This window comes from Podarcis filfolensis (genome assembly GCF_964270895.1).
Source record: "Podarcis filfolensis genome assembly, chromosome: 1".
NCBI classification, from domain to species: Eukaryota; Metazoa; Chordata; class Lepidosauria; order Squamata; family Lacertidae; genus Podarcis; species Podarcis filfolensis.
The window spans coordinates 132,296,307-132,324,132 of record NC_139604.1 but is presented as its reverse complement, the minus strand read 5'-3'; the positions used below and the strand labels follow the sequence as shown (position 1 = coordinate 132,324,132).

The following is a 27,826-nucleotide window of genomic DNA, read 5'->3' as shown; positions in this document are numbered from 1 at the left end:
GGTAGTGGCTCCCCATCACACACACACACACACACACACACACACACACACAATATTACAGATCAGATCCAGAAGGTGCTGCTTTCTAACTTACAACTTCACTGGTTGTTGTTGTTGTTGTTTAGTCGTTCAGTCGTGTCCGACTCTTCGTGACCCCTTGGACCAGAGCACGCCAGGCACTCCTGTCTTCCACTGCCTCCCACAGTTTGGTCAAACTCATGCTGGTAGCTTCGAGAACACTGTCTAACCATCTCATCCTCTGTCGTCCCCCTCTCCTTGCGCCCTCCATCTTTCCCAACATCTGGGTCTTTTCCAGGGAGTCTTCTCTTCTCCTGAGGTGGCCAAAGTCTTGGAGCCTCAGCTTCAGGATTTGTCCTTCCAGTGAGCACTCAGGGCTGATTTCCTTAAGAATGGATAGGTTGGATCTTCTTGCAGTCCATGGGACTCTCAAGAGTCTCCTCCAGCCATAATTCAAATCCAACCATAATTCAAAAGCAGCAATTCTTTGGTGGTCAACCTTCTTTATGGTCCAGCTCTCACTTCCATACAACACTACTGGGAAAACCATAGCTTTAACTATACGGACCTTTGTTGGCAAGGTGCTGTCTCTGCTTTTTAAGATGCTGTCTAGGTTTCACTGGTAGAGAACCTCTACCAAGCAGAAATCTGTTTCTAAGTCAAGGGACACCTTAGCATAACCAAGCACTAGCACGTTTTATCACAGCATTATAAGGGAACACCGTGTGACTATGGAGGGGATTAATCCACAGCGTCTTTGCTTGGGTTGAGATGGCATAGCAAACGGAACTAATGTTTAAATGGCATTAAAGTAAGAAGAACGGATGAATGAACAAGCTCAGTGAACATCAGAGGACAAAATGTCTTTAAGGAAGTTTAAAGACTAAAAATGCATTTAACACTACTAAAACAACTCTCTAATAATGCCTGAGCCATTTGTGCTCCTTTACATAGGGGTTACAGTGATCTAAAATATGCTGCTTGAAAAATGGCTATCTGATGGCACCTGTGGACCTGCCTAAATTGACCTCTGAGTAGTAATAACCATTAAGCATATAGATTCAGGTAGGTAGCCTTGTTCGTCTGACACAGTCGAAATATATAAAAAAAATTGTCCAGTAGCACCTTAGAGACCAACTAAGTTTGTTCTTGGTATAAGCTTTTGTGTGCATGCACGCTTCTTCAGATACCATATAATTAAGCATATAATTTGTAAAGAAAAGCTGTGGCTTACTGTAGAAGGAGGAGGTGTTCCCCCTATAAGGAAGCAGGATATAAATGTAAATCAGTGTGGGCCTGCCTTTGTAGTGTAGAAGACTGAGTAAGAACTATTGTTGTGTTATCAGATAAGCAATCCAAGTGCTGTTAATCCTTTAAGACTGATACTTGGCTCCCCCCACACCACACCACCTTGTTCCATTGTACTGGCACTCAGTTCAAAGGTATGGGCACCAAGCTTCAGAAGGTCAAGCAAATAAAGCTGTTGATATGGCACTCTTGACAGAGAGAGAGAGCTTAGAATTGTGTGGAAAAGCTTTTAGGCTGTTCCTCTACTAGTGTCATCTGATACCTTAAAAGATTTTGTGCACTTGTCTAATCGTTATGTAAAATAGCACAGACATAACGTGGCTGCAGTTAAAGATATGACCTACACATATTACTGCCCTTGTGACTGCTAGATCACAGTAAGAGTGTAGGATTGGGAAACGGTCGACATTTGCTCCTTCCACAGGTTCCATTAGAGTCACCTGATCATGGCTTCTGCACGTCAGATAGGAACAGCAAGAGAAACCTGGTGCTCTGTGATCACTCCTGCATCTCTAGAAATCCCTCCTCTTGAGGGTTGCCAAAAGCACAGCTGCAGTAGACCCTAAAGGCTGGGAGTACGATCTATTCCATATAATTAACTGACTGGAGGAGCACTTGCCTACCCTTAAAGCCTGTTTATTGTAATGACGAGAGCTATAGTAGCAAGTTGGAACACACCAGTTTCCCCAAGTAGGTTAAATCTCTTTGCCAATTAACTCTCATCATAGCAGCATTTTCCTACATCATGAATTTGGTCTAGACCTGCAGTTCTCAACCTGTGGGTCCCCAGATGTTGTTGACTTTGCTAGCTAGGGGTGATGGGAGTTGTAGTTTAACAACCTCTGGGGACCCACAGGTTGAGAAAGCCTGGTCTAGACCATGGGTAGGCAAACTAAGGCCTGGGGGACGGATCTGGCACAATCTTCTAAATCCGGCCCACGGACAGTCTGGGAATCAGCGTGTTTTTACATGAGTAGAATGTGTCCTTTTATTTAAAATGCATCTCTGGGTTATTTGTGGGGCATAGGAATTTGTTCATTTTTCCTCCAAAAATATAGTCCAGCCCCCCACAAGATCTGAGGGACAGTGGACCGGCCCCCTGCTGAAAAAAGTTTGCTGACCCCTGGTCTAGACTAGGGTGACTCTACTGGTAGAGGCCAGGGAACATTTTGTAAATGTGTGGATTCAAATCTCCCTGTCAGCACCACCTCCAGTTTGAGGTCTCACCACCACTAACTTCATACAGCCGTTTCCTCAAATCACTGGAGTAAAACCTGACGTTTTCACGCAGCCTTGCCTTTCTTAAATGTTTCCAATCAGCGTGCAACAGCAAGTAGAATAGATCCTCCCACCCTTTAGAAGCTAAAGCAGTCTTCCCTAGCCCGCTGCCTTCCAGATCTTTTGGACTACACCTCACATCAGCTCCTATCCAGCATGGCAACTGTTCAGAGATTGTAGGAACTGTAGTCCCAAACATTAAGTGGACACTAGGTTGGAGAAGGTTGGTCTAGAGCAGTGGTTCCCAACCTTTTTGTTTGTTTGTTTTTGGGCCATGCCCCACGTAAAGGTAAAGGGACCCCTGACCATTAGGTCCAGTCGTGACCGACTCTGGGGTTGCCGCGCTCATCTTGCTTTATTGGCCGAGGGAGCCGGCATACAGCTTCCGGGTCATGTGGCCAGCATGACTAAGCCATTTCTGGCGAACCAGAGCAGTGCACGGAAACGCTGGTACCTATTTATCTACTTGCACTTTGACGTGCTTTCAAACTGCTAAGTTGGCAGGAGCAGGGACCAAGCAACAGGAGCTCACCCCGTCGCAGGGATTCAAACCACCGACCTTCTGATCAGGAAGTCCTAGGCTCTGTGGTTTAACCCACAGCGCCACCCGCCCCACCTAAGCATCTCTAAAATCCTGGTGTGTCCCCCCCCCCCCCCGTGACATATAATTCTTATTATTCAAAAAGTGAACTCCTATTCGCGTGGAGGAAGCCTATAAGGCCATTCACTGTTAATAACTCATTCTCGAATCGCCCCCCCTTAAAAATAAAATTGCCCCCTATGGGGCGTGTGCCCCACGTTGGGAGCCCATGGGTCTAGAGCCTGGCTGGAGAGGATGAAAAGTTCATTTTTCACTTGATATTTACTGCACTAAGTGAGCAAATCTACCCCTCTCGCACAGCCAAGTGACCAGGGTTTCTGCAGGTCTTTTAGAAGCAGTGGGCGATGATGATACATAAGATTATGTGGTGGTGTAAAGAAAGTAGATAGAGAGAGGTTTCCCCACGTCTCTCATAAACCTAGGGCCATGCAGTGAAGCTGAATGTTGGGAGATTCTGGACCAAGAGAAGGAACAGAGTGTAGTTAAGCTTTGGAATTCAGTCCACAAGAGACAGTGATGGCCACCAACTTGGATGGTTTAAAAGATGATTTAAACGTATTCATGGAGGGTAAGGCTATCTGTGGCTGCTAGCTGCAAGGGCTGTTTCTCTCTCCATTCTCAAAATAAATAAAAAAATTAAAAAATTGCCCAGTAGCACCTTAGAGACCAACTAAGTTTGTTCTGGGTATAAGCTTTCATGTGCATGCGCACTTCTTCAGATACCTTTCCATTCTCAAAGGTAGCGTTCCTCTGTATGCCAGTTGCCGAAACTCACAAGTGGTGGAAGATGTTGTTTTACTGAAGCCCTGCTTGCAGCCTTCCCATAGGTATCTGGTTGGCCACTGTGTGAATAGGGTGATGGTCCAAATTCCTATGTTCCTAAGAAGCGAAGAACTTAGTTCACTACTCAAAATTCTGATGACTCCAGAAAATGCTGTTGTGTGCATATGCTATATATCTAACTGTACCGTGTGTGAGAGGTTGCATAGTTACAAGAGATACCCTCTACCTAATAAATAATAATAATAATAATAATTTATTTCTACCCCGCCCATCTGACTGGGTTTCCCTAGCCACCCTGGGTGGCTCCCAACAGAATAATAATAATAAGAAGAAGAAGAAGAAGAAGAAGCAATAAAACATCAAACATTAAAAACTGCTCTAAACAGGGCTGCCTTCAGATGTCTTCTAAAAGTCGTAATACTTTCACTTGTGGTGCATTTGCACAAAGGCTGGTTTTGTGCAATGTGAGATTTGCATTTCCAGGGTGGGGGAGGTGCAAGATTGGCGCTGCCCTCAAAACCTTGTGTAATGGAACATCCTTTTTTAAAATTTGTGGAAAAGTTCCACTGATGGGAACATAATTTGCTGTGAGATGTAACTACAGTGAAAATCAAGCAGATTTAATTACTTCTGCAGATGCCATGAGAATGCATCCCTGGGTATTATCTCACCCCAACTCCCTCAAGGTTTGAGCAAGCTTATTAACAGTTGGGTGACTGTTTGCTACAACATTCAGTTTTTTGTTTCTGGTTTTTTTTAATAAGTAACCCCTGCAGGTGTAAAATAAATAAAAATTCTAGTTACGAACCTCGAGAAATAATACTAATTGCTGGAGGATTCTGCTAAAAGTGTGGCCTTTGTTTTTGTTACAAAACACTTGACACTTGGAGTAAGTGAATCATAAAATACTTGACCAGATGTATTTAATAACGTTTGTATTATAGGTCCTAGGAGAAAGTATAAACTCTGTTTCCATTTTCCCACACCAAAACAAGGTGTAGTAGCAAGCATGTGGAACATATTATTACTATTCAACAATTATTTAATGCCATTAATATATGATATGTGTGTGTATGTGTGTGTAATTATCTATCTATTTTTCTTCATTCATAGAAGTGACTAGTTGTTCTGGGGCTGGAGGGAAGGAGACCAATAGAATGAAGGTCATGTAGCTTAGTAATTAATGAAAGGGACAATAATAGAGTTGCAAAGGACTTTAAAGTTCAGTGGAAAATTAGGCTATCTTGTTCATAAAACACTTGCGTTGAAGAAGTGGAGTTGGGGAGGGAGACTCGGAGGTGGAGTTAAAAAAATGTCTTGACAGAAAGCTCAGGTGAAACTGTTCCAGATGGACATATTCCAAATTAATTGTGCCTCTGGCAGGTAGCTGGCACTTCTTTCAAAACAAAAAACAGAATAAGTAGAAAGCCAAGCAGCTCTTCTCCTTTCTCTCCTGTTGCCAGTGGGATGCTGGATTCCTTTTTCAAATCCCTTCTGAGATGCATTAAAACTAGCAAAAACAAAGTGTCACGGCATACTTAAGCCTAACAGATTTATTGTGGCAAAAGCTTCTGTGGAGTAGTTCTTATTTATTTACAATATTTGCATGCCATCCAATGACAAAGTTCTTCGGGTGGCTTACAGTATCAATAAAACAATAAATCACGACTGTAAACAACATAGGAGGGGATTAGAGCTCTTGTCATCCATGAAAGCTTACGCTGTAATAAATCCATTAAGACTATTTAGTTTTGCTGCAACCAACGCTACTGCCTGTCTAGAATGTAAAAGCATTCTAGACTTACCATTGAATGGAAAACTAGAAGCTCCGTGTACATCATTTAATTCAGGGGTTCTTACCCTGTAATCCACGGACCCCTTTAGCGTCCTTGGATGGGCTTCAGGGGGTTTGTGTACTCGGTGCAGAAAATGCTATTTACAATTCTTTGATTCTATGAAAGGGGGCCAGTGACTCAAAAAAGGTTAAGAACCACTGGTTTAACTGGTGTTACAGTTTTTATCTGATTCAACAAAAAACTCAAAACAAATATTGCATAAGATTAAAATAAACAAGGGTGTTATACAAATTGCCTTGTTTGGTAATAAAGAGGGAGGGTAGGCTAAGCTAACCTAACCAGTGTTGTACTCAAAGATTTTGGAGCATGGCTCCCTGTGTAAATATATCTGAAAGATGCTATAATACTGCAACTAAGAGAACCAAATCAAATCAACTCCCCACTGTTTGTGGTGCGTCAGAATTCCTCTGGGGGCAGATGTCATTTCAGCTGAGGTTCTGGAATTGCCTGGTGAGAATGTTCTCAAAATCATATGCAGTTTGTATGACCTGTTGGCATGTAGATGTTGGCTATGTATTGAAGTGGCATAACAACACACACACACACACACACACACACACACACACACACACGCAAAGTGCTTGTGTGTCCCTACCTGATTTTGTGTAGAGTACGAAGTGGTTCAGGTTTACTTTAAAGTTTTTACAGATGTTTCAAACAGCTGCTGAGGTACACAACAATCCTGTTCGCTTGCAAGGATTAAACCATCATCTCCTATTCTTCTTTCCTAGACATCAGACATCCAGAGGAACTCTCCCTTTTGAGGAAGCCCAGAGACCCCACAAAGAAGAAAAAGAAAAAACTGGATGACCAGTATGAAGATGAGACACTTGAGCTGGAAGGACCATTAATCACCCCTGGATCAGGTGGAGCCTATATTTTGCTTTAGAGGAACAAGAGGAATAATAAGAGGTTGGGGAAGGAGAGAAGTATGGAGAGTGATATAAACATGTCACTGGGTGGGTGGGTGGGTGGGAATGCTAAGGAAGAGAAAGTTTAGAACTGAAACTGGAGCAGGTGCTAAATGGAAAGATGCACAGTCACACCTAATCTCTTGATGGCCTTGCAGGAAACGGCCTTGCAGATAAAATCTACAGAATTCATTGGGGAGCCGTATGCTGCTTGGTAATGAGACTCATCCTGTTCCACAATTAAGACAGTGGCACTGTGACAACTGCTAATCTGAGTATTGTGCTTCACTGAGTCACTTGGCCTTGCGCATGTATAACAGTCCATTAGGTGCAGCATCGAATCGGGGGACATCTCTTTGTATGTTCCCAAATTCCCCCTCACATACACACCTGCTCATCATTTCTGCACCCAATGCGGTGGATAATAACTTAGCTTTGTGTCAATAGAAGTGCTAACGTGTTTTCTGAAATAAGAAGCAGTAGTAGTTCTCCTTTCACCTGCCAGTGGATAATGGGAAGCTTAAAAGCTTTTGTTTTTATCTGTATTTGTTGGTTTAATAGCACAGCCTGCAGATGTATTAAAAAGTAGCCCTGTGTTCTTTGCTGGCTTTTTAATAATGGATTTTTCCTACATACAAGCTATGACTTGGCTTGTTCATAGAGTTGGATAGGGTGCTTCTGAATGGAAGTTGTGAATTTGAAGACGATGGGACATTTCCAGGCATTGCAGATATTTTGAGAATAGCCTGGGACTGAACAGCCCTGTTGTATGGATGTGACATTCTGAACACCCACGTAGTGTAGGGTGATGATGATACTGACAAAAAATAGTCGTGATGTTTGCCTATATCCCAACCACCAAATGGAGCCCTGGGTGTTTAGCATTAGAATGCAAAACTGCAATAACAAAATGTGTTTGAAATATTTTTAAAGGGGGACAATAGTTATTTTATGATTAAAATTGTATAGTACTCTGCTTTTAAAAATAAATTTCCGAACCAGATACGTGGGAAAAGGAAAGAATGCCCTAATGAGAAACATGCAGTGGATTCTCTGCAGTCTTCCTCATGTTTGAAAGGCCTCTGACAAAACACTGACATCTGGAAGGAACAAATTCCGCACCGAAAATTGCTCTGTTCTAAAAAGCTTTCAGATGCCACGCTGGGATCCCTCAACGTGGGGGTGGAGTTTGGTCAGATTGAGATTCTTGGAGGAAGTCTCAATTGTAGCTAGGACATGTACCTTTCAGGGCCTTGAATCCCAACACTAAACTTCAAATTTAACACTAGGTTAAGTTTAATATACTGCTTTATAGGCACCCAATGTCATAGGGGTGTGTTGGTGCAGAAATTGTGTCTTACCAGTTTCCAGCAGAGTGACTGCTACGGTCATGGGTGCACCTGCTATAAGCAACCCCATCAGGAATTGGTTCTTTGCATATCTCTAGCTTCTGGAGCCTTCTGTCCTGCCAAAAGCTACCATCTAATTTTAATTGTGAGGCAGTGTGTGCTGGCTTGAGGACCAGCTCCCCCTTCTTAGTTGGCAGCAGGAAGTACTGACATCAGACACTCGGAGGTGTGAAGAGGGCATGCTGGGGCCAGTCCCAAGGAACCCCTGTGGAGAAATGTCTAACAGATCATTTTACTGATGTAAACACAAGTAGTAACTTAATGCCTGAAACATCTTTCCTGTCTGGCTCCATTTAAAATGCCAGCCTCCTCATCTTAAGGGGCAGCTAGAGGTGTCATGTCCCTGTGAATGACTTCAAGTCAAACTTAGTCTTGATTGCTGCTTTACTGCAGGATCATCTTCAAGTGAGTAAGGCTCCGCATGCTTGCTAGGAAGTCAGAAATCAATAGGACAGACTCCTGCCATTGTGTCACCAACCACAATTAGGTTTTTACATCTCGATATTCTTCCTTTGTCCCCATGCTTCTGAGCGTGCATAAATAATTAAAGATAGCATCATAGAGCTTTCCAGCGTGCATTATCCTTCCAAGAAATAATTAAAACTAAAAAAATTCTTAAAATTACAAGAGATCCAGTCCCTACATGCTGTTGTGAGAATTTAAAACATATGCCTTGCATAGTTTCCTGAAATTCACCCTATTTTGAGAGAATGGGAGTGCTTTGGAAGGGGAATTGCAAAACTAGTCTGTGTATTAGAACAGTGATTAGTTTGTTTTCTTTCTGAAAAGTTCTCCTTTCATGTCTTCCCCCTCTTGCTTCATTTTCCTCATGTTCCCCTGTGCACATTTTTACTATTAGACAAGTAAAAAAACCCAAACCAACCCTACCTGTTAATCTAGAATTGCTCTTACCTGCCTCAAGTCCATTGAGTAGGTTACCAGTGTAATTAAAACTGGCTATTGATTGTTTAGACATCATTGTTTAGAATGATTGGTTCTCTCCTTGGTTTTTAAAACCTATTTCTGTATATAGTATTCTCCATAGGGGAGGGCTGTACCTCAGCTGTAGAGCATGTGCTTTGTATTCAGAAGGTCCCAAGTACAATCCCCAGCAGGCTAGGAATGTCCCTGTCTGAAACCTTAGAGAGCCACTACCAGCCAGTGCAGTCTACCTGGAGGCTGAACTATTTTCTGTGTGCAAATCTTGTACCACGGAGCTGCAGCTCTGGGTAATCACCTCATCCATGATCTCCCATCACAGCTGTTCCAATTTCTGGGTGGAAGATTGCCTGGCTGGAAACCTGGTGGTGAGCAGCAGTGGGTTTTGTTCTGTTTTTAAATTATTATTTTTTCAAGCATTAGGCAAATTCATGGAGGAAGCGAGCCATGTGAGTAAAACATGCTTGAGTCCCTCACTAATGCTGCATAGGTAAAGGGACCCCTGACCATTAGGTCCAGTCGTGGCCGACTCGGGTTGCGGCACTTATCTCACTCTATAGGCCGAGGGAGCAGGCATTTGTCCGCAGACAGCTTCCGGGTCATGTGGCCAGCATGACGTAAGCCGCTTCTGGCGAACCAGAGCAGTGCACGGAAACGCCATTTACCTTCCCGCCAGAGCGGTACCTATTTATCTACTTGCACTTTGATGTGCTTTCGAACTGCTAGGTGGGCAGGAGCAGGGACTGAGCAACGGGAGCTCACCCCATCGCGGGGATTCGAACCGCTGACCTTCTGATCAGCAAGTCCTAGGCTGATTTTTCACCACCCCCACTTGTGGACAAGGGATGAGGAGGTGTTCTGGCATGCAGTAATCAGGCCAGGGTTGTGCGGAAGAGCAAGGGGTAAATACGCACACACAGCACCTGCTCACAGTTGCTATGCAGATAGGAGAATGTCAATTTGTTGCACACCCCAAGACATTATGTAAGATTCAGTTCCTTTTGCAGCAGCGCATTGTGGATTACTTTTAAAAAATTTGCTCATTCCACATAATTTTGGTTCAGGGACATGAGTGCCGTAGACAACAGTACATTCCACTCCACATACGTTACAGCAAGTCTTAGAATTGGATTCTGGGAAACATTAAAGATTTGGCCGGGGGATAATGAATGGTTTGCTACAACTTACCTTTGCAGCACTCCCTTCTTGCACACCTTGTTAGCCTGAGGATTTAATATACACTCGTATTCATACACAGTTCATTTAAAGGTAGTAATTTGGCCACTGGCATTAAGCCACAAGCCCGCCAGTCTCTCATTTCCAAAGAGCATTCTTCGCTGTTGCTTATTAGAATGAATAACAAATACATTCTTGCCAGTTACATACCTTCTTGCCGCCCACTGCAACCCATTTTAAGGCCACGAACTTTTACCTGCCATGACTTCATTAAAATGAGTTGTTGATCTAGAATGAAATCCCACGCAGTCCCAATTCCCTACGTGCCACAGTTGGTAACAGAGAGTGAGCTACTTTTTCACGACTGGCTATCAGGTCAGAAATGCACTGTGACCAGGGGCATCCATGTGTGTGCTGTGTATTCATTCGTACATTTGGGTTTCATGCAGCTTACTGAATTGCATAACTGTTTTGGTTTGAATTATTTAGTGGCTGGAGACTTTGCACTTAACCTTGCGATAGAGATGTTATGTAGACGACAACCCTCAACTGTGGGGGGTAGGATATGGGTCATTCCTGGGAGAGGGGGAAATCCTGGTCATGGAAAGAAATCATTATTTTTGTAAGAGTTGAAAAAAATGATTTCAATTAATGGGAACTCTATAAAATTACTTAAACATCAGAATGAATCTTGGGTTCTGGCCATGTCTCTGCAGACCACACAAGAATTCTGGAGAATGTTGTCCATCCCCATCTTAAAATGTGAAAGTTCAGATGTTTATGAATTTTGTTTTCTAAGTTGCGCTGTGTGTCTATGTATGTTTGTTTTCCTGCTTCTGTTGCTAATGGCTTGGATTCTTTGACCTGCTTAATGATAAGGGGGGTGAGGGTGTCAGGATTTCTCAACACTAGGTCTTCAGTCCTTGGGAGGATATTGCTCTCCAAGGATCACACCCTGGCTCCCCTCCCCTCCCCACTTCACCATTGTGGCTTTTTTGTTTTGTTTTATCACAGTGCTTCAAAGATCAGATAAACTGAAGGGAGCAATTTAGCAATCCTGCTTTGTAGTCTGTCCTCTCCTGCCCTTGGCATTCCTCCACAAAACCCAGAATTGTAAATAAATTGGTTAGTTGCTTTGTAAAGAGTGCTTTTGCTCAAAATATGAGAGAGAAGCAAGATTTTAAAAAAACAAAAAACAAAATTCATTAATAGGGAGGAGAGAACACACACACACACACACACACACACACACACACACACACACACACACACACTGATTGTGGCACTTGGCTAAGTGTCATGACAAACACAGTTGAGTTCAGCATGAGACCTGCTATGCAAAGTGTCATTAAGGGCCAAACTAGATATCACACAGAAAACAAAGGAAAACAAGTCTCCCAGCATTGTTAAATGAAAGCATTGTGTGAGGCCACTGTCAGGACTGTAGGAGAGGATACCTAACCAGAGGAGAGAAGGTTGTATTTCTGTCCGGAATTGCATACATGCAACCCAGCTGCTTTTCTACTCAGGAGAAGAGAAAGGAGTAACTTTTCCCATGTTGGTGGAAAATAAGTTAGGTCTGTGGGGAGAAGATTTTGAGTGAGGAAAATGGCTGGAGGAGGGAAGGTTTTTTAAGCAGCGAGTCTCTCCTTACTTCCCTCACTTCCTGATTGTAGCAGCTTCAGATTTAAGAGAGAGAGTTAAAACCGCTGGGATATGGTAACATACCTCCAGTGCAATGTCTAGTTTTCCCCCCAAGAGAGAAAAATGGATGACTCTTTCCTATGGATCCAGACAAACCTGTAGAAGAAAAAGCCTTCCCCCTAAGTGCAAATTCTCAGTATCCCTTCTTTGCAGTGAAGTGGAAGCCAAGATTCCGTGACCCATTTTTGCTCAAATTGCAGGTCAGCCCCTCTGTTCTGGAATGCTGTTGATTCTACAGTTTCACCAACTAAGAACCCCTAGGCGCTATAATTTTAAAGCAGAATCACAAATTTGTGTAAGGAGAATCCATTTGCCTCTTAGAGCTACAGTTCTCAAGAGTGGGTTATTATTTCTTCTTCCAGGGGAACTCCAAGAATTGTAGCTCTCTGATGGGAATAGCGGGTCTTCCTAAGCGCTCTCGGACTGTAACAAGCTGCAGCTCCCAGGACTCTTTGTTTAAAGTTGTGTGACACAATTTTAGATGTACAGTGGACGCTCGGGTTGTGAAAGTTATCCGTGCGGGAGGCACGTTCGCAACACGCAGCGTCGCGTCTGCACATGCGTGGATCGCGATTCGGCGCTTATGCGCAAAGCGTGATTTAGTATTTCTGCGCATGCGCGAGTGCTGAAACCCAGAAGTAACCTGTCCCAGTACTTCTGGGTTCGGCGCGGTGCGCAAACTAAAACGCGCAACCTGAAGCATTTGAAACCCAAGGTATGACTGTATTGTGCAGATGGGGGTCTAATTCTCCAAATGGTTAATAAAGGACATAGAATTGCCACCAAATGAAATGCAGTAGCAGCAAGGGCAAAGTGCTAAAGTGTTAAGGATATTGCTTTAAAAGCTGCAAGAGGAAAAGGATGCGGAAGAACCTCTATCGGTTTCAAGTAGCATGTGATTGCATTTGCTCTCATGTCTGTCTTAACTTGCCTGCTTTTGAAAGACTCGTTTTGACAAAGACTGTTCTATTTTGTTTTGTTTACCTTTTTTTTACTCTAGAAAGTGTCGTGTACATTGATAGCATTGTATTTTTTTTTTTTTAGAAAAACAATTTGTCAAGGAGGAATTCCTCTTAATTTCCAAGTGGGAACATTTCTAAAGCGAAAATGGGAAGAAATGGAATACCTGGGAGGTGGGTTTTTGTGCATAGGCATCTCATTTTGCAGCCGCAAGCTGTTAAGCACTGCTTCTTTACAGCCTTCCTTGAAATAAATGGAGATTGGAATAATCAGTTGCACAGTGAATTGACTCCTGTGTGAGCTGCAGGATGGTTGTGCAGAAGCAGCTGGCTTCCTTAGAATGCCAGCAGCCTTTCTTGGTGGCGGTTGGATTCCAGTTGTCGTCGTCCTTCAGGCTGCAGTGCTATCGCACACCTGTTCCAGGCTACGGGCCTTTGCCTGGGTTTTTAGTTTAGAGGAAAGGCAAGTACGAGGCAACATGATAGAAGCTTATAAAATTATGCGTGGCGTGGAGAAAAGGAACAGAGAAAAGTTGTTCTCCTCTCATAACAGTAGAACTTGTGGACATTCAGAGAAGCCGGAAGTTGGAAGACTTAGGACAGATCAAAGAAAGGGCTTTTTCATGCAGCACATAGTCAAACTGCAGAACTCACTCGTCTAGGAGGCGGTGATGACCACCACCCTTTAAAAGAGGAGGGCACAAATTCATGGAGGAGAGGGATCTCAATGGATACTAGCCAGGATAGCTATTCTCTGCCTCCACAGTTGGAGACAGCCTTGCTTCTGAATGCCCGCTACTGGAAACCACAGTAGGGGAGAGGGCTGCTGTGCTTGGAGCCTCCTTGTGAGTTCCCACAGGCATATGATTGGTTACTGTGAGAACCGGACGCTGGAATAAATGGGCCTTTGGCCTGATCCAGCAGGCTATTCTTGCGTACTTATGTGTTCTGCATAAAAACCCTCTTCGTGCGGTAATAGAGAAATTTATGCACCAGTTTAAAATGCTTGTACAGCTTCGTCCTAAGGCACGGATGTAGTGTGTGTGCGTGTGTGCGCGTGCGTGTGTGTGTGTTCATTAAAATCCAAAGCTCTATAAAACACAGACAAGTGCAAAACATATGTAGAATTAAATAGCAGCCTGCCTCTGAGCCCATTCTAAGCCTAGGAATTTGTTTTCAGTAACACAACGGAACTAAACTCAAAGTCCTTTCATAGAATCCAACCAGGTAAAACACTCAGAGGGTGTGGACTCCAGGGGGAGAGTCCAGGACCTAGAGAGGCTTGGAGGGCTGTATTCTGGGCCCAAGGCATGAGATTCCTCACCCCTGGTGTCTATAAGCTGAACAAGTCTCTCCCACTCCCAGCTTGTATTCTCCATCTGTAAAATAAAAATAATGGTGACTTTCCTCACAGTATTGTTAGAAAAAAATAGTTTACAATCCTTGCATGTTATTAGATTTACAGCAGTGAATAAGAACTATGCTTCAGAAGAAACACTGTTGCAGGTGGGTGTGGGATTTTGGCTGTCCAGGTGTTGCTAAATTACAACTCCCAGCAGCCCCAGCATACATGGCTAATAGCCAGGGGTGATGGGAGTTGTAGTTCAGCAAAGGCTTTCCACACACCTACACTAGTGTGTTCTTCTAGTGGTAGTTAAATTCAGTTTCAGCTGTTCATTGCTTCTTAAAATCCACCCCTGCTGCTGCCTATTTACTCCACAGCTGAACAAATACTGAACTTAAGTCCTCAGCCACTGCTGCTCTCATATTCTAAATATATTTTGGGGTTCTTTTAGATCAAGCCAGAAGTGGCTTCGCAGTTTGCAGCTCTTTACAGAAACGTGTATGTTACTAGGCCACCAGGTGTTGGGTGTTAGAACGGGCGTTTCTGAGCCCCTTACACAACACAGAAGGGTTGTTAGAGGTCAAACTAAGCATGGCCATATTGGTAAGGTATGGTCCCTATATCTGAACTATGTGTATAGAAGTTATGTTAATATAAGATCTCCAGCCACTCAAGCTTACTTATGGAGAAACCACATCACAGATAGCTGAGACTTCGAAGACGCTTCCAGTGATTCAGTATTAGGCAGTGCCCCTGCTCGACTTTTCTTTTTATATGTGATCAATATAAGCATTCAATAATCTACAGGTTTTGTTGGAATTGATCGGTGTTATTTTACTACAAATTAATAAAATATTCTGTTGAGAGAGAGAGAGGGAGGGAATATTTTTCCCTACTGCTTCTATCCTATTACCGTATTTTTCGCCCTATAGGACGCACCGTCCCATAAGGCGCACCTAGTTTTTTTTTGGGGGGGGGGAAATAAAGGGGGGGGATTATTTCCCTCCCAGGCGCGTGGCTGGGGCGGGGGAAGCCCAAGCTTCCCCCGACCCCAGCCCCCAGAACAGGCAACTCTCCGCAAGCTGCGGGAGCCCAGCGCAGGGCTCCCGCGGCTTGCGGAGAGGTGCGTGAAGTCTGGGAGCGCTGGGCTCAGCGCGCCCAGCCTTTGGCATGCAGGCAACTCTCCGCAAGCCGCGGGAGCCCAACGCAGGGCTCCCGCTGCTTGCGGAGAGGTGAGCTTAGCGCGCCCAGACTTCGCGCACCTCTCCGCAAGCAGCGGGAGCCCGGCGCGGGCTCCCACGGCTTGCGGAGATCTGCGCGAAGCCTGGAGAGCGAGAGGGGTCGGTGCGCACCGACGCCTCTCACTCTCCAGGCTTCAGTGAAAGCCTGCATTCGCCCCATAGGACGCACACACATTTCCCCTTCATTTTTGGAGGGGAAAAAGTGCGTCCTATGGGGCGAAAAATACGGTAAATACTTTTGGCACAAAATTCGCTCTTTGTGGGCTAATCTTGACTCAAATTCTGCTTGTTGTGAGTGTATAGTACAAGTTACTTTAAAAAAACAATAGACTGGAGGTGCAAAATTTCCAAATGGTCCGAAGCTAATCTGGACACCCAGAAATTACATAGATTTAAACTGATTGGAGCAGTGGCAGCACCATCTTAATGATACACATGGGAAGCCAGCTCTCTGAATTTCTACTTCTGCTGTTAATAAGACCCTGTATCCTCTACTGCAAACAGAATCATTTTCTTTATTTAAGGAAGGTTTAATGTTAATGTTAGTGTTGGACTAGACTATCCAAGCAAACTCTAGCGAAAGTCTAGTGAAGCTTTCAGTTCTGTTGAGTGGGAGCAAAATGAACTTAGAGAATTCCAACCCTTAAGGGTCTCAAGAGGCAAAATTTCTCACCCCCACCTTGTAGAAGAAGTATCACAGTCTACCTTCTGCCTACCCCTATCCTAAGGTGCATACCGTATTTTTCGCTCTATAAGACGCACTTTTCCCCCTCCAAAAATTAAGGGGAAATGTGTGTGCGTCTTATGGAGCGAATGCAGGCTCCATGGCTTCAGCGAAAGCAACGCAAAGCCTCCGACAGGAGAAGCAAGACTCTCCAGGCTTCAGGGATAGCCGCCTGAAGCCAGGAGAGCAAGAGGGATCGGTGCACACTGATCCCTCTTGCTCTCCTGGCTTCGCTTCGCTGGAGAGGCACTGTGCAGCTTTCCCTCTCTGCGCAGTGCCCCTTCAGCGAAGCGGGAGGAGAAATGGAAGGGGCTCCATTTCTCCTGCCGTTTCGCTGAAGGGGCGCTGCACAGAGAGGGAGAGAATTTTTTTCTCTTGTTCTCCCCCTCTAAAACTAGGTCATCCTATGGTCAGGTGCGTCCTATAGAGCGAAAAATATGGTACTTGCCTTATTGATCTCCCTAATAGCAGGAGCTGGGTCGCTGCAAAAAGGAGGCTTAAACCAGGCTTTTAAATTTAACACAGAATAATGGCAAATATTCTAAAACTCTGAAGAATGAGCCTTGCAACACATGTATAGCAAGAGGTTATAAGAAGCTCACCACAAAGAGATTGTGCAGCTTAGACTCTCGTGAACTATTTTAAGAAGAGTTGGTTTTGAGCCTGGGGAGCCGCATGCTGAAATCCAGGCAGCCGTATTTGTTTCTCAGAGTTCAGCCAAGAAAGGGAAAACTTTTTACTGCCTTCTGTGAGGGCTGCTTCAGATACTCATTTCTGAAGTGGTAAAGTCCTCATGCCGTGACTTCATCATTTTTGTTTCACACAGAGAGTTTCTGTGCAATGTGCAGCTTTTACGTGAAAAAGTGGGGGGGGGGGGACTCAGTCTGTTTTTCAAGTGTTCTGCTATCCTGTGTATTGACTCAGTTGGTTCTGTGTTAGGTGAAAACTACCTGCTACAAATGGCTCCCTGCACAAAGCTGTATTGACATATAAGGATTTTTATACATTTAGAAATAAGCATCTTACCATACTCTCCTTTCTCCCCCCCCCCAAACAAAAGATGCAGAATCCTTTTCTTTGGTATTTATAAAGAGTAGCAGTCAGGCAGAATTCTTACCCAGTCGCTCAGTAAAAAAAGAAGAAGAAGAAAAGGCAAAACTATTTCCACTTTCCAGTGTTCTGGATAATGTTTGCAAAAGCACTGAGATAATTGCCAAGCAAGAGAAGTAATGAATGGACTACTTCATTTCCTTCCATTGTGTGTATAGGCAAAAGATGACGAAGCAGGAGTTTTGTATTTCCTCCCTTGTCAGATAGAAGTAATACTGCTCATCTTGGCCAAGTCCTCATTTTCCTGGAGAACTGGGTGGAAATGGACTTACCCAGCCTGACAACAGTCTGCTCTAATTTCACAGCACTGATTTTCCAACATGGGCGCTTGGTGCTAAAAACACTGTTACAGGTGTATACTATTGATCTTTTAGATTTCTGCTGTTTTGCATTGTCACTTGATGCACATTGCCATAATAAAATTACTGCCCGTAGGCTTTATTTTACTGTTTCCCCTGCCATCCGGTGTACAGTTCAGACCTCTTCACATGTGTCATGTGCTCAGTTGCACCCTTGAACATCTCTGCCTGTTTTTCACCCCTGCCTGTTTTTCACCCCTGCTATTCTTATTTCTGCTTCTTTCTGCATCTTCATCTTACCTTCTGACTTCCTTTCTTTCCTTCTCTGTAGGCTCTGATGTTCTTTACATCGGCCCAGTGAAAGGTGAGCCCCATGTGGGTAGGACTTCATCTCCTGCGACTTTTCTTTTGACTGTTTTCCTACCTCTCATCTACACGAGTCTGAAAATCCTCATGCTACAGGACGTTCTTAGTTTTTTGCTCTACTTCCAAAGCATGGAAATTCGGTTCTGGGTCGTCTTTTCCCATTGAACAATTATTTAGGATATTGATATTGTTGTGAGATGCTTTGAGTTTGACCATGTTGTTGGAAAAGTGGCTTAGTAATATTAAATCAAAATACAGTTTTGATTTTAACATCATATCAGAAGCAGAGCCCTAGAAGCATCAGTTACTTACACTCCTGCAAGCAGTATCTGCTTTATGATAATGTGAAGTACAGATTCACAGATCATGGGGAAATGTATGAACTCCAGTGAGCATCTTGAGATGCAAGTTCTTGCTTTTTGTGATATGCTGGAAATGGGAGCAAAATTTGCCTGTCACTCAAACTCATGTGCTCCCTGCTCCTTGCACACATAAATTTCTTTGCGGAACTCTTCGCTTGACTATTTGTCTATTTGTTCTTCATTCAGTGAAACAAAATGCTATCTTTTATTCTAATGATAACTTTGTTCTAATTCTCTTCTCTCAAATTAGGAAGCATTTATTCAAGCCCGGGGCTTTATAGCAAAACCATGACGCCAACTTACGATTCACATGATGGGAGCCCTTTGTCGCCAACTTCAGCTTGGTTTGGAGATAGTGCTTTATCAGAAGGGAATCCAGGTATTCTTGCCGTCAGCCAGCCCATCACCTCCCCAGAAATCTTAGCCAAAATGTATAAACCACAGGCGCTTCTGGATAAGGCCAAGATCAACCAGGGGTAGGTTTTAAAAGCTTATTTAAGCAGCTTATATTTTGAAGAAGAAAAAACCCAACATTTGAAATGACTAAGCCAGCACTTTCTTTGTGTGTTGGCAGGTGGCTGGATTCTTCAAGGTCACTTATGGAGCAGGATGTGAAGGAGAACGAAGCCTTACTTCTTCGGTTTAAGTACTACAGCTTCTTTGATTTGAATCCTAAGGTATAATGCTATGTGTGCTGGGATGTCTTCTGCAGGATTTTCAGTGTCTGTGATGGAGAGACAGAAAAGGGCATGCATGACACACGTGTACTGTAAGGAGGGGAAAGGAGCCAAAGTGTTCTAAACCCAGTAATACTGCACAGGCTCCACGGCTCTGCAATTCTTGCCTGCTTAGAAGCTGAATCCATACCAATAGCACGGTTGCGCTTCATGTTCTAGAGAGGAAACACTGATTCTGCATATGGATTTAATTAAGCTAGTGGAATAATTTGGTATGTGTCTTGTGAAAATTAAATGTTTATTTTTCCAATATTCAGGCTAGCAATGAATTTTGACCCTTTGGGGGTATAACTGAAGGCAAGGCGGGGGGAAACAGAGAGTGATTTTGAATCAGACAAACAAAAACTTGTGGCTTCAGGAAGACTAGGAAAGGTATTACCTGCTGGGCTCCCTCTCCTTATGGCAGTGGTGTCCAAACTTTTTTCAAAGAGGGCCAGATTTGATGAAGCGAAAGGCCGACCAAAGTTGTTGCTCTTTTTTTAGGATTGAAGTTGTTTTATGATTTTACCCCAAAGTTGTTGAGCTTTTTAAAAGGATTTTACCCCCGGAAATAAACTGCCACCGGGGCCGGATTAAACCGACTGGCGGGTCAGGTTAGGCCCCCAAAACGGACTTTGGACATGCCTACCTTATGGAAACTGGAACAGTCATAATCTAATGGGCAACCCAGCTCAAACTTTTGCAGAACTGTTAGGTAATGAATGACTGTTTGGTGACACTAATTCATCCTACTTATATCTAGAAGCATCACTAGTTAAGCAGTGTTGATAGAACAAAGACAAAAGGCTTAATTGCAAATGAGGCTGGAAAATGTGTAGGATTGGGCAAACAATTTGAGCAGATTTAGGATAGCTGGTTTCTTTGTGATGTCTTTCCTTTATAGCAGTGGGGGTGACTAATGGCTGGAGATACTGTATACTAGCTCCCTAGTAGGCTGGAAGTTTTCTTTGGTATTTCAGACTGATGCAGCAAATAGAAACGAAGGCATTCAAAAGCCTTAATGATTTGACAGGATTTTATTACTTGATTACAAAAAGCTATGTGCTATAATCCTTAAGCAGGGTCCTGTACAAATGATATGGTCATGTCCCCATAGTACGATGCGATCAGAATCAACCAACTCTATGAGCAGTCGAAATGGGCTATTCTTTTGGAAGAAATAGAGTGCACAGAGGAGGAAATGATGATGTTTGCAGCATTGCAGGTGAGTGGAGATGCTGTAGGTCCAAATCTCTGAACTTTTAATTTTTGCCATCTTAACGATACCTTTCTCTAGAAAGTATTAGTGCCTCTGACATGCTGACTGAGCTTTGCGTCTTGCCCTATATTTTTTCAGTGGCTAGATGGTTTTTTCTGACAGATCTTGGCTTCTTCCCCATTTTTTAGGGTTTACTTGAACCTTTTTAGGTGATTTCAAAATAATTTTCCTCCTTGTTATGTCTCAAGCAAAGGAATTTGGATTCTTTTTCGCAAACATGTTTGTATCCATCTTTCCTTTTTTTGTTGGCTTTTAAGCAAATAACAAGTACATTAGGTTACTGAACCACAGGATTCTGGCACTGAGCCTCTCAAACAGCTGGTGATAATCCCTGGGTTTCCCAAAAATACATTCTACCCTCCTTCTCTAGAATAGGACACAATTTGCCATTTTTGGCACACACAATACAGCACATTTAAACAGATTTAATGCCAACTCAAGTCCCCTTCACACTTTATTCCCTTGAAGGGGGCACCACATAATTATTATTTCAAGTGGGGGCATTCTCCTGTATCTGTCCTTTTTACTGATATGCTGCCTGGCTCTTTCAAAGATATGTTTTCAGAGTGGTTTAACAATCCATCTCTTTCCCCAGGAAACTCTGGAAACTGTAGTTCTGTGTGGGAAATAGACCACAGCTATTGTGCAGGAAAAAACCTAAGGTTGTAAGGCCTAACATTTATGTTTGAGGCCTTCAGGTAACTTGTTATGAGATACCTATAATACTGACAGAGCTACAGTTCCCAGACATCCCTGGGAAAGAGGGATTACTAAACCACACTGAGATTCTTATCTCTGTGAAAGGGTCTCCTGACAACTGTCAGCTCCCTTAACAAACTACATTCCCCAGAATTCTTGGGGGGGTGGGGGAAGCCATTACTTTTTGTAGTGGTTTGATACTTGTTCATATTTGTACTGCAGATGAGACCATGGGCATGTCCGTTAGCTTCAGGGGGTTTACTCTGAGTAGGACTAGTGTTAAATACCTCTGTAAATTGGTAGTTGGAATAAACATGACGGTAAAGAGATGCACCACATTTACCATCTTCTGAAAGTAAAATTGGTCTTATAAGTGACACACACTTATAAGATCACCAAGCTCTGAACAGGTCACAAAGGTTTTGGTACCTTTTGGTCTTGCCAATATAAATTGGAGAACTTCAATTGGAGAAGAAGTTTAGCACCACACAGTAAGCTCCACACAGTAGCTTCACAGGAAAATGTCAGGCATGAATGTTACCTTGCAGAAAAAGCTACTCCTCCCCACCCGCCCTGGGAGTTCTTTTGAGGATTTGGTTACGGCAATCTTCTCTTAGCCGAAGTGTGGTTTCATTTACAGTAGTTTTTATTTGGCTCTTTACTCCTTTCTTGCAGTACCACATCAATAAACTGTCCATCATGTCATCTGAAAATCACTTGAACAACAGTGACAAAGAGGTTGATGAAGTTGACGCTGCCCTTTCTGACCTGGAGATTACTCTGGAAGGTGGGAAGACATCCACAATTCTGGTAAGGGCAGGAAGTGGGAGCTTCAATCTTGACCTAAAGAGCACATCTCTGCCAAAGCATTGGGGCTGGCAATCTGGAAGAAAACGTGCAATTGAGTGGATAGACCTAAATGAACATTTTGAGAGCAGCTCTATCTGTAAATGAGAAGCAGACTTCCCACAGTGAAGAAACAGGCTAAAGACTATGCAGTTTTATAACTCTAATTCAGAGATGGGAACATGTGTTCCTCCAGATATTGCTGCATCATCCCTGACATCTAGAGGGCCACGGGCTCCATACCCCTGCTGTAATATCATTGATCATCTACAGTGGATGGGCTGACTCTCAACAGAGAGCAGGCCAGCAGCTCCCTCTAGCAAACTGTCAGAATGGAACAGGAAGCGAGACCCCTGGATCCCCTTGCAAGAGTCTCCATTGAAGCAGACATCTCCTGCTTTCTTCTTTCTCTTGCAGACCTGTTGTTGTGATGCAATAAGCCAGAAATGCATTCCATGCGAAATTTTCTCCGGCACAAGTGTTGTGCAACTGGTGGGAGTTCTGCACCAGTCGTGCTTTTGCACAACTCCATTCGTTTCAGTGAAACTTGCGCAGGAGACTTTTGCACCTAGGAATTATGTTGCTCACAGTAAACACTGCAGATCAGAAACTTGATGCAAGAGCACGAGTCTCTTTTGGGTTCATTTATACAGCCCAGCGTCATTAAAGAGTGCTTATTCTGAGAAACCCGACACTGCCAAGGAATCCCAAGCAGGTCGTTCTGCCAAGCACATCCCTTGTGGACCAACTTGGATTGTTCATAGGTTGCAGAGTCTCTGGAACTACAGATTTCACCCTCCAGAGATAAGCATCCTGCTCTCATACACAATTTTTTACATGATTGCTTATGCTGGGATGCAACACAAGTCTTTGATGTTGCCTATCTTTCAACTTGGTTCAGTCTCTCATCTCAGCCTTTTAAAATGTGTAAATAAATCAGAGGAAAGTTATCAAGATTACTGTGTAACACAGGAGAATCTGCAGAAGTTTTAATGGAAGTTACCCATTTAGCCCTGCTGCCTATGATGTAAGGATTTCATCCTCTTTCGATTATGGAGCATACCTGTTAAACTTTTCTGTCCTAGCGCAGGGGTTCTTTCCTTTTCCCCATTTCTTTCCAGCAAGCAACTTAAATGCCAACTGAGCAGTGTTAAGTGGGACTCACTCTTGTCTCGGGCATTGGGCCAGACGGATCAGTGCAAAGAGCTGGGGTCTCTTAGAGAGGCCCAGGCAAGGAGAAACAAGCAAAGTGCAGCGGAAATCAAGTCATTACCTATTGACTTGCAGCAGTTAATCAAAAGAAAAATGACAGAGAGGTGCAGAGACATCAACATAATACCTAAATAATGTGGGGTATGGGGAGCTCACCATATAGTGTTCCTCTTGTTGAGTAATCTGAGGCACAAAAACTGGATGATGTGGCAAGATGATAAGGAATTCCAGGCATCCATGGTAATATAGCGCCCTGAGCGAAGCCAAAATGTGATGCCCTTTCACTGCCTTCCCCAAGCTGGGGAAGCGAGTTTTGGGAAGGAAGCAGAAGGGCTCTGGCAGAATCCTAGAGCCCTCCCACCTCCTTCCCAAAGCAGGGCAAGCACTTACCAGGCTTTAAGAAGGCGGGCACCCCTTCGACTTGGCACCCAGTGGGGGGGAACTAGTTGCACTGCCCTAAATCAGGCACTGAACCATTCACCCAGTTCATCGGTTCACTGCTGAGTTTCAATAGTTTGTTCTTTATCGGAGGATACAATTTAAATGCAGGCACGTGCTTTCCTGAAGACTCATTTGAAATGATCCCTGCTCTTTCTGTTGCTGTAAAGTTACTGCCTCCACTGGGAAGACTCATCTCAGACACTGAGAACTCTTCCTACAGAAGCATGTGCATATTTGGACAGATGGGGAAAGGAAATTAGCTGTTGGCTAAGCAAAGCTCTGCATGCAACTCTGGAATGCCTTTGTCTTGAAATGCAAGAGCCATTGGAATCTGTGTCCATTCAGTTCTGCAAGTTTGAGGAATGCCCATTCCAGTAAAGGCAGGATTCTATTGGCCTGAGCTTCTGATTCCTCAGCAGCTGAAAGAGAAGGAGCTGCGTATGGTGCCCAAGGGCAGAGGAGTGGATTGGAAGTCATTTATAGCTTTGCAGGCACAGCTGCCATTCTGTTGCAAAGCAAGGTTCACTCTATTACAGACAGTCATCAGCTGTGGGGAGCTGACCTCAGTCAGGAATGGTCTATGCTTTTTTGCTAGATTCCCACATGAGTCCTTCTCAGGCATTAATGCCTGAAGAGGATATATCAGTGTGTTGGGGGCATGGAGTAGAACATGCTGGCCCCACCCCCCAAGGTTTGCATCCCTGCCCACCTATCCCAGACATTTTCATGCTGAGCAGAGAAGTTCCAAAGGGGCTCCCAGTTGAGCAGAGACTTCTACAGCTGCAGGCAGAAGGCCCACTTCAAACCCTCCTTGCTCCAATAAAGAAGGACTGGGGCTAAATTAGTAGGCCTGGGCCACATGGGACCACCACATGCAACCCTAGACCTTCTACACACAATGAGATTTTCCCCTTAGGCACATCACCTGAACAGGCCATGATCTTGTTTTAAAAGGCAAGAGAGAATATTTTAACATGGACTCGGTATGCATAAATAAAATTATTCTGAGCCTATGCAGTTCCCCCGGGTCATGTGGCCAGCATGACTAAGCCACTTTTGGCGAAAGCAGAGCAGCGCACAGAAACGCCGTTTACCTTCCCGCTGGAGTGGTACCTATTTATCTACTTGCACGTGCTTTTGAACTGCTAGGTTGGCAGGAGCTGGAACTGAACAGGCGCTCACCCCGGTGCGGGGATTTGAACCGCCGACCTTCTGATCGCCAAGTCCTAGGCTCAGTGGTATGAATATAATACTGTACTGCACTGGAAAGTTAAATAGGAGCCTGTCTTTCTTGTTTGAAAGCATCTGAAAAAAACCAGACCATTTAGCCTCTCCAAAGATCTAAAACAACAGTTTTCTAGCTGGCCATCCATAGCCAGAAAGTCCTTGAAGTTTTGTTGCTATAATTGTTTTTTTAATTGAATCAGGTCTTTTCTTGTTCTTCCTCCTCAAGCAAGGATACTGCCTTTTTGAAGCAACCCTGCAAGCATTTTAATAAGCTGAATTGCTGTCCCCAAAGCATTTCCCCTCCCAGTACTGATTCTTGTTTCTGGCACATGAAACACACAATGGCTGATGTCTTGTTTTCAGGGTGACATCACTTCGATCCCGGAGCTTGCCGACTTCATTAAAGTCTTCAAGTAAGTATTGGCTGGAAATCCTGGGAGTGCAGCAAAGATCAGCAAACCTTAATGATAAAAATTGCAGTGCTTCTTTCCTAGAATCTCTAGGGGCTCCCTCTGCTTGGCTTTGAAACCTGAAGCAGCTTCTACCACATATATAGGAGGTAGATTTTTTTTTTAATGTTACAGATGGCTTAAACATCTTATGCACTCAGCCCCTGGATTTATTTTCACTGCCAGGCCAGGGCTTGACAACTAAGAGTATCTTTGAGTATGTTTATTATCCATCTTTATGCTCATGAAGTCCAAGACAGGTACTGGAGTAATATTTCAAGCTATGCAATAATAACCGCAGCTAATCTCTGCACACTGATCAGGTTCACATACTGTACTTGTGTACTTCACTTTGGGAAATTAAGTGATTTGAAGTGTACGAAAACATTAGTTGTGGTGATTGATTTGGTACCTGCAATCCATCCCTCAGTGCTAAATAAATCATGCCAGAATTGTACATATGTCTGTGCGTGAAGTGACCCATTGTTCGAATTTATGGGTTGAATCCAATGCTGGTCCTACTCAGAGTAGATCCATTTGAATTAATGGCCCTCCATGAGTCATTTCCATTCATTTCAGTGGGTCTGCTCTAAATTGGGAATAGCACTGGATGCAGCCAATGGCTTTCATATTGGAGGATAAGAACTGCAGAATGGTTTGAGACCCAGCATCTTACGTTTTAGATATTAAAACTGGTTCAGGTCCTTTACTACTCCTTAGATCAGTAGCTGGTGCTGAAATGTTTTCTGTGATGGAGTTCACCCTGGCAGCCATCCCAGCTGTCCTAAAATTAGGGACTGTTGCGTAGCTTGAAATATCACTCCAGTACCTTCCTTGGGCTTCATGAGCACATAGATGGATAATAAACAAGCTTGATTCCAGCCAGTTTGCTCTATTTAAGCTGCCAGAAAACACCAGCTTTAGGCTAGCTGTGCTATTCTTTAGTCAGATTTATTTTGATTTTTAAATAAGGCTTTTTATTTGGAGGGGGGGAGGAAGAGCATTATCTTGGATCAGGGCATGTGGAAACTGGAAACAGTTGTGTCTGGACTTTGACTAATGTCTTGGCAGCCTTAGTCGTCTATTGCAAGCTAATACCCACCATACTCTGGACATGACAGGAATCCAGGAATTGGTTGTATGTGTAATATAGCGAGGTATGTAGAGGAAGTGGAGAACAGTTGTTTGCCAGGCAACACATTAAAACGTGGGCTGCTTTCTGGGCTATCAGTGGTCCCTAGGAAGTCCTAGTCATCCTTGCGGTGTGTTATAGGTAGCTGCTTCTCCATCCCCACCCCGATTCTTTTCATATTGTGGGGTGGGGAGACGCTGAACTGCCTTTCCCTTTCGTTTCCTGGGCATTTCCTTTCGTTGTAAACACCATCAGGCAACCTGAGACGTATCAGAGAGCTGCAGTTTTAAAGTGGAAGCCAGCGTGGTGCTGGCAGAATGTTGGATTTAGATGACGAGGGGAACCCGGCTTCAAACGGCCCCTTCTCTGTGAAACTTGCTGGGTGATGTGGCAAGTTGTATGCTCTCTGCTAAACTTAGCCCTCAGGGTTGTTGCAAGGATATAACAGGCTAAACACTTTTGAGTACAATGCCCTAGAAAAAGAGTGCGCTTAAAATCTGGCTTTTTGTTTTTTTAAGTGAGCAGCAGTATTCAGAAGAAAAAATATCAGGCTGGGCCCACTGTGGATTTCTCCAAAGACCAGGAAGTGTGTATTTGGGGCATGTGGAATGGGCAATCCTCCTTGCAAATGGCCAAAAGGCCAGCATGGGGATGAAGTAGGAGCTTGTTTGGTGCTAAAACGGAAAGCTGCACTGGAGAGTAGGAACTGGAGGCAAATGCCTATGCCTCTGTTGAATCACAAGCGCAATAAGAATAAACAGCAGCAACAGCACCTGGCAAACATCCCACCTTCCAAGAAACCTATCCACGTTGATTTATTACCCAAGCAGTTTCTGCACAACTGCAGCAGGGTTCTGGAATCTGCTGCTACTTTGCCTAGAGTGCTCTGGTTTGTGAGGGGCCTAGTCACTGCCAGCCCATGCAGATTACAAAAAAACCCACCGCTGAGTTGCACCACATATTACAGTATTCATCAACCTGGTGCTCTCCTGCTCTTTCTAGACTACAACTCCCATTTGCCCCAGCCAGCATGGCTGTTGGGATTTGCAGTCCAACATAGCTGAGGGGTATCCGGTTGATGGAGCCTGGAAAATGCAGTTCAACACCTGACTATAGCTATGCGTTGCAGGGGAAGTTCAGTAACTGCAGATATAGAGGTATTTGCTTGCTTGCTTGCTTGCCCAGTCACTCTGGGCAGCTGCCAACAAAAAATAGTAAAAACACAACACAACACCACACACTATGACTTAGAATTGCAGAGACTTAGAATTGTAGCGTTGGAGGCGACCCCAAGGGTCATCTCGTCGTCTTCTGTGTGAACCGGTACCTTCACACATTCACACTGAGGCTTATGCCGATGAGCTCCCCTCCAAAAAATAAAATAAAGATGGTGGGTAGAAAAGAATATCAAGTCAATGGGGCAGCCGCATGGTTGA

General features: G+C 43.9%; 1 protein-coding gene across 3 annotated transcripts in view; it reads left to right on the top strand.

Annotated features, from left to right (window-relative positions):
• The window catches only part of FERMT2 (FERM domain containing kindlin 2), an 89,651-nt gene that overhangs the window by 44,032 nt on the left and 17,793 nt on the right, over window positions 1–27,826 (top strand). For 2 of the 3 annotated variants that reach the window (XM_083612813.1, XM_083612815.1), the window contains exons 4-10: window positions 6,576–6,710; window positions 17,993–18,025; window positions 18,640–18,865; window positions 18,964–19,066; window positions 20,223–20,330; window positions 21,759–21,893; window positions 25,173–25,222. In XM_083612813.1, the coding sequence (XP_083468939.1) occupies window positions 6,576–6,710; window positions 17,993–18,025; window positions 18,640–18,865; window positions 18,964–19,066; window positions 20,223–20,330; window positions 21,759–21,893; window positions 25,173–25,222 (790 nt within the window). The remainder of the gene's footprint in view (window positions 1–6,575; window positions 6,711–17,992; window positions 18,026–18,639; window positions 18,866–18,963; window positions 19,067–20,222; window positions 20,331–21,758; window positions 21,894–25,172; window positions 25,223–27,826) is intronic. The other variant, XM_083612814.1, reaches the window with a different exon arrangement.